The sequence below is a fragment of the Scyliorhinus torazame genome, chromosome 11 (genome assembly GCF_047496885.1).
Source record: "Scyliorhinus torazame isolate Kashiwa2021f chromosome 11, sScyTor2.1, whole genome shotgun sequence".
NCBI classification, from domain to species: Eukaryota; Metazoa; Chordata; class Chondrichthyes; order Carcharhiniformes; family Scyliorhinidae; genus Scyliorhinus; species Scyliorhinus torazame.
This window is the reverse complement of record NC_092717.1, coordinates 216,825,849-216,840,595: the sequence shown is the minus strand read 5'-3', so window position 1 is coordinate 216,840,595 and position 14,747 is coordinate 216,825,849. Positions and strand designations below refer to the sequence as shown.

General features: G+C 47.3%; 1 protein-coding gene across 6 annotated transcripts in view; it reads right to left on the bottom strand.

Moving 5' to 3' along the window:
- LOC140385788 (solute carrier family 45 member 4-like) overlaps positions 1-14,747 on the bottom strand; it is an 81,791-nt gene that overhangs the window by 15,404 nt on the left and 51,640 nt on the right. For all 6 annotated transcript variants that reach the window (XM_072468308.1, XM_072468302.1, XM_072468305.1 and 3 more), the window contains exons 3-4: positions 11,358-11,546; positions 1,445-1,624 (exon numbers count right to left, since the gene is read on the bottom strand). In XM_072468308.1, coding sequence (XP_072324409.1) covers positions 1,445-1,624; positions 11,358-11,546 — 369 coding nt within the window. The remainder of the gene's footprint in view (positions 1-1,444; positions 1,625-11,357; positions 11,547-14,747) is intronic.

Here is a 14,747-nt window from a genome sequence, read left to right as displayed (position 1 = left end):
AGTAAAGCCCAAGATCAGCCACGATCATAATGATGGCAAAGCAGTCTTGACGAGCACTATAATCTATGCCTCTCTCTCACATTTTTATGTTCAGGACATGAAAAGATGAAAAGATCATTGTGATCCAGCTCGAAGTAAAGACATTAATGTTCGGTTAATTTTTCTCACCGAGAGAGGCAACGGTCTCCTGAAATAGCTAAAGCTACCATATACACAGGAAATCTGTTCTACATATTTTCCTGCATGTGTGAAGTAATTATATTTAAATTCACTTCTAAACGCTTGTCCTCAGGTTAATAACACTGCAGCTGTCAAAAAATTGGATCAGTCGATCAATGCCCTTTTAGAGCTTTGATGAAAATTCTTGTTTCCCTTGGATGAACATCTTCAACTACCTCAAGTTTCCCCTTTGGAGTTCAGGTGCCCAATTCCCATCAGTCCTTCCCTGCATCCACTTTAAAGCCAGGGGGCGAAATTATCCCCCCCCACGCCAGGTGGGTCGCCTGGGCGCCGCGCGAGTCCCGCCATGCCGCCCGCACTTCTCCCAGCCCCCCCAAACCGGCGCGGCGAGAATCACGGCTGGCCACTGGGAGAATCGGCGCTTGCCGTTGGTAACGGGCGAGCGGCGATTCTCCGGCCCGGATGGGCCGAGTGGCCTGCCCAACACGGCAGGTTCCCACCGGCGCCATCCACACCTGGTCGCTGACGGCGGAAACAGCGCGGGAATGCTGGGAGGGGGGCGGCCTTAAAAGGGGTCTGGTCCGCGATCGGTGCCTACTGATCGGCTGGCCGGTCTCTCTGAAGGAGAACCTCCTTTCCTCCGCCGCCCCGAAAGATCCATCCGACATCTTCATGCGGGGCGGCCGGCAACCGCACATGCGCGGGTGACGTAATTTACGCGGCGCCGGTCGCGTCATTTACGCGCCGCCACTTTTACGCGGCACCAAGGCCCGGCACGCGTAAATGACGCGGCGCCGCTCCTAGCCCCCGGGGGCGGGAGAATAGGGGGCTGGGAGCAGCCTCCGACGCCGGAGTGAAACACTCCAGTTTTCACTCCGGCGTCGGGGTATCCCATTGGGAGAATTGCGCCCAAGATGTCCTTCCTCCTGACTGCAATAATGTGGTCAAGATATAGATAGTATTTCTAGCTGGGGGTAAAGCAATGCTCTACACCTTGAAGTACATTAAATATAAAAATTCCGTTAAAATATCCTTCTCACGCATAGTCAATAAAAAAAGCAAATTAGCCAATAGTCTTTAAAAGCAGATCAATTTAACAAAGGTATGGGAAAATTCTTAAGCCAAGTGTGGTTCACACAAATACATAATTCACTTCAAAATCTCATAATAGTCAGTTTTTTCTAAGCAAGGTCTTCTTCCCTTTATATGAGCAGGGGAAATTTAAACAGAAAATGAATAAAGTGAATGAAAACAGATTACAAACCTGCAGAAAATGCGTGGATATTGAGTGCCATATCTTGCTCTTCAGTGTCTGCTACATCCAGCAAATAAGCTCGGATTGGTCCCTCTGTTGCATCTGCGGAAAAGTCCAATATTACTACGCCTAGAACAGTGAGGACTATACCAATTGGCTGATGGTCCGGGATGTCTCCAATGGCTAGACCTGAGGAACAGAATTTTTCAAAATAATTAGACCTCGAGAAACATACGTTTCCACTAAAGCTATGACACATCCTCCAGGTTCCCGAAATTGACACATTTCAATTCCAAGCTCCATTATCTCAAAAGTATCATGGTCTTGTCTTTAGACCTTTGACCAAACTACATTGCTATACTAAAGGATTTCTTGCTTCAGTGTGTGTAAATGAGAAAGAATATGCCACATACTCAAATTGACTACCATTTCTAACAATGGTTATAGTAAGTGAAATTACCTCCCCTCATGCGGACTTTAAATTGTAATTTCACTTTTCTGCTCGGTTCCCTTTCAAATGTTCTCCTTTGTCCCGACAAAAGAAAAACTTTGAAATTCTGCACTTCCTTCCTAGGTTATTGGGATGTAGGAGCAATGTTGAGATATAATGTGACAGTTTTGCCCTGCAAATACAGTATGTACTGCCCATTGAGGATTACAATATAGTTACATTTTGTTAAAGGTTTCAATTTAGAAATCAACGTTATATATCTTCAGTTAGCTTACCTGCGAAAAGAACTGGATCCTGTAGAATTGGAATAAGTCCTTATAGCCATTTTTATCTTCATGTTTAGCATATCTAACTCGATGGGGTGCGATTCTCCCAAAAAATGTAAGCTAATTTGTGCCAGGTTTTTAAAGTGTGTTTCCTGCCGACGACTTCCCCACCTCTATTCAATGTTACTTAGTCACTTTTTTGGGTCCTGGAGAGTTTCTCACCGGTTTACCCCAGTTTTTTTTAAGCACTGGGGAGCTGAACTCAAGAGATCGGGCCTGCCGTCTTGAAAGGGTGTCCCGATCTCTAAGTGAGCTTGTGGGTCCCCCCACACCCATGGACACTACCCCACACCCACAAAGTAAGGACACTCCGCTATGGGGTCCAGACACCAACCCAACCCCCCCCCCCCCCCAAAGCCCCCTTACAGCACTCCCTTCTAAGACCCCTACCCATCACCCCTCCAACCTCCCTGTTGGGAGTACCGGTCCTGCACTCCCCCACCATTCAACCCCCCTGCACTCTCATTTCATGGGCATGGCCCCCTTCACCCCCTGACCATTAGCAGTGCCACCCTGGCACTCAACCCTTGCACTGCCACCCTGGAGGCACTCTGGCCAGCTTGGCAGTGCTAAAGTGCCCATGTTCCCAGGGGAGGACCAGGGTGCCACCTTGAACTTACCTTGACCACCCAAGGGTCTCTGATGGCCCGGGAGACCCCTGGGTGCCGTTCCGCCTGGTTCACCCTGGGGAGGCCGATGGATCCCGGGTGAGTAGGTCGTAAGTAGGTTTACGACCAACTTCCAGGAGCGGTGTTTGATAACGCCAATTTGGGGCAGAGTTCCGAATCGGGCACAGGCGTGTCAGGAGGCTCGCTGCAGGCCTCTCCCTGCATTCATCAGCCACGGTGTGCTCTTGTCCTATGACTATTAATGATCAAATAAACAACTAAAATTGCAGTGAGGTTAACGACAGTCACTGTTATGTATGTGCAAATTGGATAACAATTTCTGGTGACTGCCATCAAAGATACATCTCACCTACATAAGTGATATGAAAATGGCACCTTATTGTCTGGTTCGCCACTTAAATGTATTAAGTAGCTCAAATTTTTCGTTGTGGTAGATACAGACTAAATTGCCACAAAAAAGTACCATTTATTAGGTCTTCATTACGGTCAAGCAATCTCTCGAGCACAGAAGTTACTTAATTGACGTAAAGTCTCATTCTTTCAGCCTTTAATTAATCTTGGAGTTGAAAGAATTCATTACAAATTGTCTCATGGTCCTTTTTGATTCAATCCTGCTTTCCTCTCGGTTTTGTTTTATGTACCTGATCTGACATGGAATTCATTATAATTGAGGCCCTGTGATGATTAATGATTCTTCAGTCCGATTGTCCAGTTTCTTAACCAGCTCCTGCGCTCCTCAAACCTCAGATGTCATGTAGAGATGTGCCGACAGTAACTTTGCAGTGAAAAACTTTAGAAAATCAATGGAAAGGTGACGTTTATTTACAACTCACAGAAAATCTGGTTTATTAGGTTCCAAAAAAATTGACCAAATGTCAATCAACTTTAATAATAATTATTGTCACAAGTAGGCTTTCCTTAACACTGCAATGAAAGTTACTGTGAAACCCCCCTAGTCGCCACACTCCAGTGCCTGTCGCGTACAGAGGGAGAATTCAGAATGTCCAAATTACTTAAAAGCATGTTTTTCGGGTCTTGTGGGAGGAAACCGGAGCACCCGGAGGAAACCCACACAGACACGGAGAACGTACAGACTCCGCACAGACAGTGACCCAGCCAGGAATCGAACCTGGGACCCTGGCACTGTGAAGCCACAGTGCTAACCACTGTGCTGCCCCAAATTACAAAATTATCTCATGCATTCACTAGGTTTTCTCTGTAACTTCCATTCTCATTCAGGAACTTCTGATTCCATCTTGCATGTTTTAGTTTTTTTTCGCTTGCTGCAATGAAAGTGCAATTAAATTTGAGGTGGTGATGTTCTGTTACGTTTCAAACTCACTTTTAAGCAGTTTTAAATTCTGTAAGTTCTCATTTGATATGGAAATTTATACACAGCCATTTTACCAAGTCTTTCATTTACAAGTAGTGTCAAAAATGCATAAAACTTTAAACCATATTCAGTATATGAGGGGCTGATGGGAGAAAATCAAAAAGAGAAATGAAACACACGTCACGGTTCAATGTAGCATAACTTTTCTTAAGGTATAAAAGCAACATTTTTAACAGTAAAGTTAGAGCATTAGTTTTGATGGCTTATTTTCTTTACGCCTGCATGGTATCCAAATTGAATTGTAATTTTGTTTATACCGAAGAGTACAAAATCTTCGTAACAGTCCTGGAAGACATCACGGTAAATGTGACTGGACCAAGCAATTCACAAGCTGACTTCAGCAGCTTTTTCCCCACCCTGACATTGGCACAGATAAAAAGCTGGTCCCAAGGAAGGTGGTACTCAGTCCTCGAAAGTGCACTCTTCTCAGTCAGAAGAACCCCCCCCCCCCACGAAAAAAGGTGGGTTAACTCAATTAGGCGTCTCACTTAGGACCTTGTAAACTCACCATCACTTGTGTACCAAAAGACGAGTGACCACACTTCAAAAATCAATTCACTAGATGTGAAGTGCTGTGAAACATCAAGGATTGGAAAGATATAATACAAAATAAAAGCCTAAATCTTCATTTTAGTCTAGTTTAGTCTATCCTAAAAGTTTTCAAATAATCTATGTCCTTCTGCCATCTGCAGAATTCCCAAGTATTGGCCATAATTTTGAGTGTCAAATTGAACCCAATGGGGTATGATGTTTTTTGAACTTGCTTGTATATTGTGGGTGGTCAGTCGTAGCCATCAGTTGTTTTTGCCCTGCCTCCTTGAAAGATTTCCAAATATGTGCCACTAGGTCCCTTGGAGTTGTACCCATCCTTAAAATAACATCATTTAGATATATACTATTTCACCATCTTCTTTATCCTGAATTGCATCACTTACCCTTATCTGTATTAAACTGCATCTTCCATATGTCTACCCCTTTCACCAGCCTATATGCATCTTCTTCTGCTAATTTTTGTGTCATTCAAAATTGTATTCCCTATATCAAAGTTAAGGTCACTTATCAAGGAAAAACAATGGCTCTAATAATGACTCCTGGGGGAATCCCACTGCATCCTGTTAGTTGAGTACATCTAATGATGTGTGAAAAATTGATTGCTTCTAAAGCAAAAATGACACAATGTAAATGTCGGCTTCATGTACACTTCATCTTATTAGTGCCACTGCTGCATGAAAAATGGTTGTTCTGTTAAGTATTCTTGCACATGTGAAAATGTGTTTACTTGTAAAAGAAATGGTTTTCTGAAGACCAAAACAGGAGGCAGTGTAAAGATTTGGATCCGCTTTGAGTAACGTGTTCCAATAATAAAGGATGTGGACTTGTACTCCTCTGACAACTGCTTGAGAATTCTTTTATTAAAAAGGAAAACAACAGGAAACATTTCCTATGAATTGCTTCCTACCATTTTTCTCATGTGAAAGAGGTTGGATTTATGGAATTCCCAAAGCCAGTGAATGAATCAAACTGAAAACTAACTTGATCAGATTAACAAACAAATGAAGCAAAGTGTACTTTTAAATGAAGCTATCCACAAAACATTGTGTGGTGTCGGTAAACTTGTTTCCACTCGTGAGAAATGAGCATGTAAACACTTCAACTCATTTCCTTTCTGTGGAAATTTAATGTTTTGAGTGGTTCCATTACACTATCTATTCGGGACTGCAGTGGTCAAGGTGGCCCACCATTGTCTTTGAGAGCAATTAGGGTTGGGCAATAAATGTTGGCCTAGTCAGCAATGCCCACATCTCAGGAATCAGTTGCTATGGGAATAGTTGCTTGGGGCTTCAAAAACATTTTGGCAATATGAATAGGTTTTTCCAGGTTGGCCATTGCTTCCAATTTGAAGCAAAAAATTAAATAAAAATTTTAAATGAAAGATATACAACGGGTGTGAGCAGGGAACCAAAATTGGGATTGAGTTAAGGCGCAAGTAGCTATGGAGGGAAAAGACGTGCCTTCATTCGGTGGAGGAATGGTGAGGGCATAAAAAGACAGAAGTTTTGATCTATTTCTAATCTCTGAATAAGAACGGTGGCAAAATTCATGGAATTTCTCAATCAAGAGTCATCAATCTCGGACTTACAATTCTTAACCATAGTTAAGAATAGTGTCAGTAATCATCGTGCTCCTGAAAGAGTTTGGCGCCTTCTTGGGCTACAAATGCAACATGAGATCTTCCCAGTACACCCACAAGGAGGGGGGCAGCACTAACAGGACTGCCGTGTAAACAAGCCCGACACAAATTCCGCTACCTGGGGATCCAAATAGCCCATGACTGGAAAGAGATCCACAAATGGAACCCTACCAGTCTGATAAGAGGAAGTAAAAAAAGACCGGCAAAGATGGAACACACTCCCGCTCTCCCTCACGGGGAGAGTCCAAACGATCAAAATGAACGTGCTGCCCAGGTACCTCTTCCTACATAGATCCATCCCGATCTACATCCCCAAGGCCTTTTCAAAACACTAGACAAACGAATTCTGGCGTTCGTATTGGGGGGGGGGGGGGGCGGGGGGAGGGAAAGAAAAGAATGCTAGGATCTCAAAGAAGGTCCGACAAAAAACAAAATCCGGGGGGGGGGGGGGGGGGGGGGGGGGGGGTAAGCCCTCCCAAACCGGAGCGAATAAGGGGATAGATCAAGGAGCCAGAAGCCAAGTGGGTGCGCGCGGAAGAGGCCTCCTACAAGGGGACCTCCCTCCGGGCCCTCGCCACGGTGGGACTCTCATCCCCACCCAAAATCACTCCAGCAGCCCGGTGGCGATAGCCTCCCTCCAGCCCTGGAACCAACTACGGCAGTAATTTGGCCTGACCAAAATGTCGGACAAAGCTCCCATCTGCAACAACCATAGGTTTGCACCAACGCTGACTGACGCCACCTTTAAAAAGTGGGGACAGGACGGAGGGACACTGACAAAGAAAAATCCAGCTAGTCAGGGAGAACGAGCTAAGGTACCTGCAACTCAAAAACTTCCTATGAAAAGGAGACAGGGACGTATCCACAACTGCCACGACAGACATTACTGGAGTTACTGGATGCAAGCATCCTAGATAAAAGGGAACTTTAGCGGCACGTATGACCGACTGGTAGAAAGGACCGATACTGTACTGGATGCAACAAGAAAGAAATGGGAGGAGGAACTGGGGATTGAAATAGGGTGGGGACTCTGGAGCGAAGCACTGCACAGGGTCAACGCCACCTCCACGTGCGCAAGGCTCAGCCTGACGCAACTAAAAGTGGGACATAAGAGCCCACTTAACAAGAACTCGTATGAGTAGGTTCTTCCCAGTGGAGAGGATAGATGTGAATGGTGCCAAGGAGGCCCGGCCAACCACGCCCACATGTTCTGGTCTTGCCCCAGACTTGCGGGATACTGGACAGCCTTCTTCGAGGCAATGTCCAAAGTGGTGGGGATGAGGGTGGAGCCATGCCCGAAAGTGGCGGTCTTCGGGGTATCAGACCAGCCAGATCTACTCCTGGGGAGGAGGAAAGATGCCCTTGCCTTTGCCTCCTTGATCGCCCGCCATAGAATCCTGTTCGGCTGGCGGTCAGCAGCACCACCCAAAGCTGCAGACTGGCTATCCGACCTCTCAGAATCTCTCCAAATGGAAAAAAATCAAATTCGCCATCCGAGGGTCAGACGACGGCTTCCACAGAACGTGGGAGCCATTCACCCAATTTTTCCAGGACCTGTTTGTGTATAAGAATAGCCAGGTAGCCAAAAATCAGGGGAAAGTAGCTGAGGCGTGGGAAGGAGGGATAGACCGGGGAGGGGATAGCAGCTAACCCCAAGAGAAAAGAAAGGCGAACCACATGAGAAGGGGAGGGGGAAGAGGGAGGAGACAGGGAACAATAGGGGGGAAACCTGTGAGTTGGGGGGGGGGGGCGGGGGGGAGGGAGGCAAGGGAATGACAGCCGGAAGGAGGGCAGGGGAAACAACAGACTTGGCATTTACAGGAGCAGAGAACAAGGAAAATCCAGGCGAAAGACGTGACGAATGGCTGAAGCGGAGGTGATCGCGAGACGACAACGGCAGTGAAAACCGTCCAGGAGAAGCAAGCGATTATATATGTATTCTATTTTATGTACATAACGGTAAATATACTTGATTCAAAAACCTAATAAAAGAAACATTTATGAAAAAAAAAATAGTGTCAGTACTGTCTAGACCGAATTTATGCTATTCAAATTCCCAGAGTATGGTTACCCATTGAACCAACTGGTTTGTGTATTGATATTCCAAAATTTGAATGAATTCCATGCATTTATCAATACCTGATCAGAAAAAAGCATTTTCTGCCAACTAAATGAAGTTGACCATGATTTAGTCTTAATATTTCTTAATAAGCCTATAAATATATTATGGTGGAGGGTTACACAGGTGATTCAAGATGCTTTCACTTTGTGCAATGCAAGATTTATTATTGTAGTAAGATTTTATTTGCTTATTGATAAACTGCTCATTAGTGGTAATCAGTGCATAAAGACTGCCACATTGTATCGAAGTCTAATTCTTAAACAGCGAAAACAAGCAATTCAACAGTTAGAGATAATATTGATTTACGTATCGTTTTCTACATATTGATGACAATTTGCTGACTGACCTGCTGTGCATATACAAGTTGTGTTCGTATTACATTTCATAGTCATTTAACAATTAGAATATTGATCAAGTGCTACTTATTTGGGTTATGATCTGTTGCTGTTGACCTTTACTCAGGTCCTTGACAACCATAGGAAAAACTGCCTCAGATAGCTAAGGCAGGTGGAAGGCCCAGGAATCGGGGTCCCTGATGAACAAACAGCCAGATCAAAATTTTTTGAAATGATTTAACATAACCAAAGAAATCAAGGTATGGGAAGATATGCCAAATTATTGAAATCTTGACTGGCCGTTTCTTATTCATATTTTCTCATGTACAGCAAATCTTTGAAGAGGCAGGTTTCATAAATACTTGCAGTTTTTATATAGCACGGTGAGCACAGAAATGGTCATTCAGATCAACTAGAAATGGCCATTCAGATCAACTAGTCTGCTGGTGTTTATACTCCCAAGTGTCTCATCCCAGTAACATCACGTCACCCGAGTGCTGGGCAATGACGAGGCAGCATCCAACCATCTCAAATCATTGCTGACTCCCCCACTAACAAACTGACCAGCCATATAAACACTGTGCTACAAGAGCAGGACAAAGACTGGGAATTCTGCAGAGAGTAACTCACCTCCTAGCTCCCCCAAAATCTGCCCGCCATCCACAAGGTACACGTCAGGATGAGTGCAGCTGCAACAACACTAAAAGGTAGACACCATCCAGGACAAAGCACTTTGCTTGATCGGCACCCCATCCTCCAACCTAACTCCATACAGTGGCAGCAGTGTATACTATATACATAGTGTGCTGTAACAACTCATCAAACTCCTTCCCAACCTGTGAACTCTACCACTTAGAAGGACAAGGACAGTAGAAGCATGGGAAATGCACCAACTGCAAGTTTCCCTGTTGCTGAACCAAAATCCTGGAATTCCCTTCCTGGGCGGCACGGTAGCACAGTTGCTTCATAGTTCCAGGGTCCAGGCTCGATTCCCAGCTTGGGTCACTGTGTGTGTGTGTGGAGTCTGCACGTTTGCCCAGTGTTTGCGTGGGTTTCCTCCCGCTGCTCCGGTTTCTTCTCCCAGTCCAAAGATGTGCAGTGGTGGATTGGCCATGCTAAATTGCGCTTAGTGTCCAAAAAGGTTAGATGGGGTTACCAGGTTACAGGGATAGGGTGGAGATGTGGGCTTATGTAGGGTAATCTTTCCATGGGCCTGTGCAGACTCGATGGGCTGAATGCTATGTTCTATGTTCCTAGCAGCACTGCATGAGCACTTGCACAAGATGGACTGCAGCAATTCACATTGGTGGTCTGAAGTGCAATTAGGGATGGGCAACAATTGCTGGCCTAGCCAGCGGCTTCTACATCCCGAAAAATACAAAAAGTGGAAATGTTCTCCCCACATTTACTCTGCCGATCCATTCATAATATTAAAGATCTATCAGATAACCTCATCTTCTATTTAAAATAAAATGTCCCAAAGTGTTGAATCATTCCTTTGGCTGTAATGATCCTGGAAATTCTTTTTTGCACTTTCTCCAATGCTTCGATATCTTTTGTACAATATGGGGACCAGAACTCAATGCAAAGCTAAAGGCAATTGGCAATGCTGGTTTTAATGATTTGCACACTTGTGTCTTTAGATCTCTTTGCTCTTCTTCTCTATTCAATTTCTTTTTTAAAAGGCATAGATGAGGTTTCTAATTTGTTCTACCTCGTATTACCTATAGCCACGTTCCTTTGCCTCCTTAACTAACTATTTTGCAACTTTTCTAATGTTATCTTGCCCTGGCTAACTGGCAAAAAATGTGCTTTCAGTATATTGGAAAATCTATTTTAAGTTGTTATTTACTACAACCCCCAAGACTCAGATGTCTCTCTGGAGTATCTACACCAAGGTGCAATTCTTCCTTGGATTTTTGTTAGGTAATTATTTTCCATCTCAGGAGGCTTTTTTATCCCCACTCAACCTCAGTACACAACCACTGTTACCTGAAGGGTGATATGACTATCTTGGTGCACTTCCTCATTTTCCAAATTTGACCCAATTACGTAAAAGCCAAGACCATAGTACTCAAATTAATTAAATTATGCTTATAAGAATCAGAGATTGCTCCATATTTACTGTAGATTGATTCCCATTGTCTTAACCCACTTGAAGCTGCCTGGCAAAAAGGTTCCAGGTTCTCACTTCAGTAACTAAACATTCAACAAGTGCACAACTGAGATCCTGCACTTCAATATTTTGTTGCTCATTAAGCTACACTGCATTCACAAACACAGCTTGTGAAATTCACATTTTTCAGCTACACATACGCAATGAACAAGTGTCACACTACTTCTGAGGAATGAAATTTAGGAATTCCTAAATAGAGTTATAATTTGAAGTTACTTCCAAATTATTTAAAATACTGTGGAACAAAGATATTACTTGCATTGTAACTAGTGAATCAACTGAAAAAAATCCATACTTACCAATAAGGGAGCCATTTAAGAACAGTGCAACCCCAAAGAGAACCCCAACACAAAGAGCCAGAATGAAAGGCCGCCGGCGGCCCCAGGTCAAGGTGCAGCGGTCACTTGCAGACCCAATCAAAGGAGTGAAGATCAATCCCAGGATTGGGCTAAGGAACCAGGTGAGACTGTAGTATTGTTCTGGAAGACCTGCAAGAAAAAATGAGAATCTTCAGATCAAGGTATCTTCTGTAAGTGGAAATAAATTATTCAGAGTTAATTTTTAATAAATATTCTCATTACAATTTAGGATTCCTTATCTTATAATCTTTATTGTCACAAGTAGGCTTACATCGAACACTTCAATGAAGTTACTGTGAAAAGCCCCTAGTCGCCATATTCTGCTGTCTGTTCGGGTACACGGAGGGAGAATTCACAGTTCACCTAACAGCACGTCTTTCGGGACTTGTGGGAGAAAACCGGAGCACCTGGAGGAAATCCATGCAGACATGGGGAGAACGTGCAGACTCCGCACAGTGACCCAAGCCGGGAATCAAACCTGGGACCCTGGCGCTCTGATGCAACAGTGCTAACCACGGTGCTACCGTACCGCCCATCCTAGTCACATACTGAAGTCACATGTGCATGGCTCCCAGTATCCCCAACTTTAATTAAAATTAAAGATAAGAGGAAAAGGAAAATCAGGCCTTAGTAACGGACTTTATTAATTTCAAAATTTAACTTTAGCTCACCTTTATGATAGGGGATGTTGGCATGTCACGATGGATAAATTCAATTCTGACTGGGTGGAAAAGGAGAGAAGAAGGATGGACACTTGGGTCAGAGACCACTATAGTGCTGGTGGGGTAATCTATACCATTCTTAATCAGCTGGCATTTTTCCTTCAGACTGCTGGATTATATTCTAATTTGACAGTTTTTCTTCCCTCCCCCCATCCCACCACCTCAGCTATTCTCACAGTCTGCACTTCGGTCAAATCCGCTAATTAACCATCTCCGGAATTCTTTTACAGATCATTTTGCGTCCTGTGCTCATTCCTTCCTGTTCATTTTGTTTCTAAATGAAGTTAATCAGTTCTTTAGTTCTGATGAAGTATTGTTCCCAAATGTTACCACATCAATCACAGGCATCAACTGAATGCAAAAAGCTCCTCGCCAACCAACTATTCAGCCTCCATACCAATATTTTAAAAATCCATCTAAACTACAGCTGCAGGATTATCCCCATGGCCATAGTAGCTTTGGTGTTACCATTCATATGGCAGATCAGGGGCGTCATTGTCCGACCCCCCAGAGGGTCGGAGAATGCCCGTTGGCCGCCGTGAATCCCGCCCCCGCCGAAGTCTCCGAAGGGAGAAAAGTCGGCGGGGCGTAAATGTCGCCGCTGCCGCGGAGAATGTCACGGGTCTGCGCAAGGCAGCCGATTTTCGGCCTGCCGATATTCTCCCTTCCGGATGGGCCGAAGTCCCGTCGACGTGATGACCGTTCACGTCGACGTGAATCAAACCTCCTTTTCATCGGCGTGACCCGGTGCTCCAGGCTCACGCCGACCAGCGTGGAGGTGAGTGACGGCCTGGGGGGTTGGCTCTGGGCAGGAAATGGCGTGGCCGCAGACTGATTGCGTGAGGAGAGGTGTGTCTCGGCTTGTGCGTGTGTGCGCGCGGCGGGGGGGGGGGGGTGGTTAGAGTAGGCTGGGCTCCGGGGGAGTGCCGGGAGGGGGTCCGTGCTGGGGTGGAGGTTGGGAAGGGGGTCCGTGCCGGGGTGGAGGTTGGGGAGGGGGTCCGTGCCGGGGTGGAGGTTGGGGAGGGGGTCCGTGCCGGGGTGGAGGTTGGGGGGGGGGGGGGTCCGTGCTGGGGTGGAGGTTGGGGGGGGGGGGGGGGTCCGTGCCGGGGTGGAGGTTGGGGAGGGGGTCTGTGCCGGGGTGGAGGTTGGGGAGGGGGTCCGGCCGGGGTGGAGGGGGTCCGTGCCGGGGTGGAGGTTGGGGAGGGGGTCCGTGCCGGGGTGGAGGTCCGTGCCGGGGTGGAGGTTGGGGGTGTCCGTGCCAGGGTGGAGGTTGGGTTTGGGGGGGGGGGTCCGTGCTGGGGTGGAGGTTGGGGGGGGGGGGGGGGGGGTCCGTGCCGAGGAGGTTGATGGGAGGGCAAGTGAGTTGGTCCACCTGGCCAGGTGCCAGCCTCCAACAGTTGGACCCATGCGGTCCATGCCACCTGGCTGGGGGGAGGGGATATGGGCAATGATGACATGTCGTCGTTCCCCTCCCTCCCCACCAGGCCGTCAGGTTTTCAGATCATCCAGCGATGTTGGCCGCCGTGGTGGCAGTCGCTCATGTCTATGTTGCCCTGGATGAGGAGGAGGAGGAGGAGGAGGAGCGTGCCAGAGAGGCGGCGCAGGCTGCCGCAGAGGGGCAGGCGGCAGCCGCCCAGGCTGGAGGGACACCTGACCGACAGGACGAGGAGGGGGAGGAGGACGTCGCGGCCCCACGGCAACGGAGGCACCAGAGGGCGCCCCATGTGTACCGGCCCCGGCAGTCATACCAGGACCTCACGGACCGGGAATGCAGGAGGAGACTCCGGATGAGCCGGGAAACCGTGGCACACATCTGCCACCTGCTGGCACACCTGTCACCGCGTGGCACTGGCGGGGGACACCCTCTCCCCGTGTCCGTCAAGGTTACGGTGGCCCTGAACTTTTATGCAACGGGGTCATTCCAGGCACCGAGTGGGGACCTGTCCGGCATATCGCAGACATCGGTGCACCGGTGCATCCGGGCAGTGACAGATGCCCTTTATGCCATGGCGCACCGCTACATCCGCTTCCCCGTGGACCGGGCCAGCCAAGATGCCCGGGCCGTGGGCTTCTCTGCCGTGGCCGGGTTCCCCATGGTCCTGGGCGCGATCAATGGGATGCACGTCGCCGTGCGGCCACCTGCAGATAACAGGGCCGTGTTCACTAATAGGAAGGGGACCTATTCGATGAACGTACTGGTGGTCTGCGATCACCGCATGATGATCCTGCACGTCTGCGCCCGTCACCCAGGCAGTGTACATGACTCATTCGTGTTGTCGCGGTCATCCATCCCCGGCATGTACGAGGGACGCCATCCCCGGCTGAGGGGCTGGTTGCTGGGCGACAGGGGCTACCCATTGCGATCGTGGCTGATGACGCCTATGCGGAGGCCACGCAATGAGGCGGAGAACCTCTACAATGATGCCCATGTAGCGACAAGGGGAGTGATCGAGGGGTGCTTTGGCGTGCTGAAGATGCGTTTCAGGTGCCTGGACCTCTCTGGGGGCGCCCTCCAGTATCGGTCAGATAGGGTCGGCCGCATCATTGTGGTGTGCTGCGTCCTGCACAACATAGCCCAGCAGAGGGGCGATGTGCCGCAGGCAGAGGA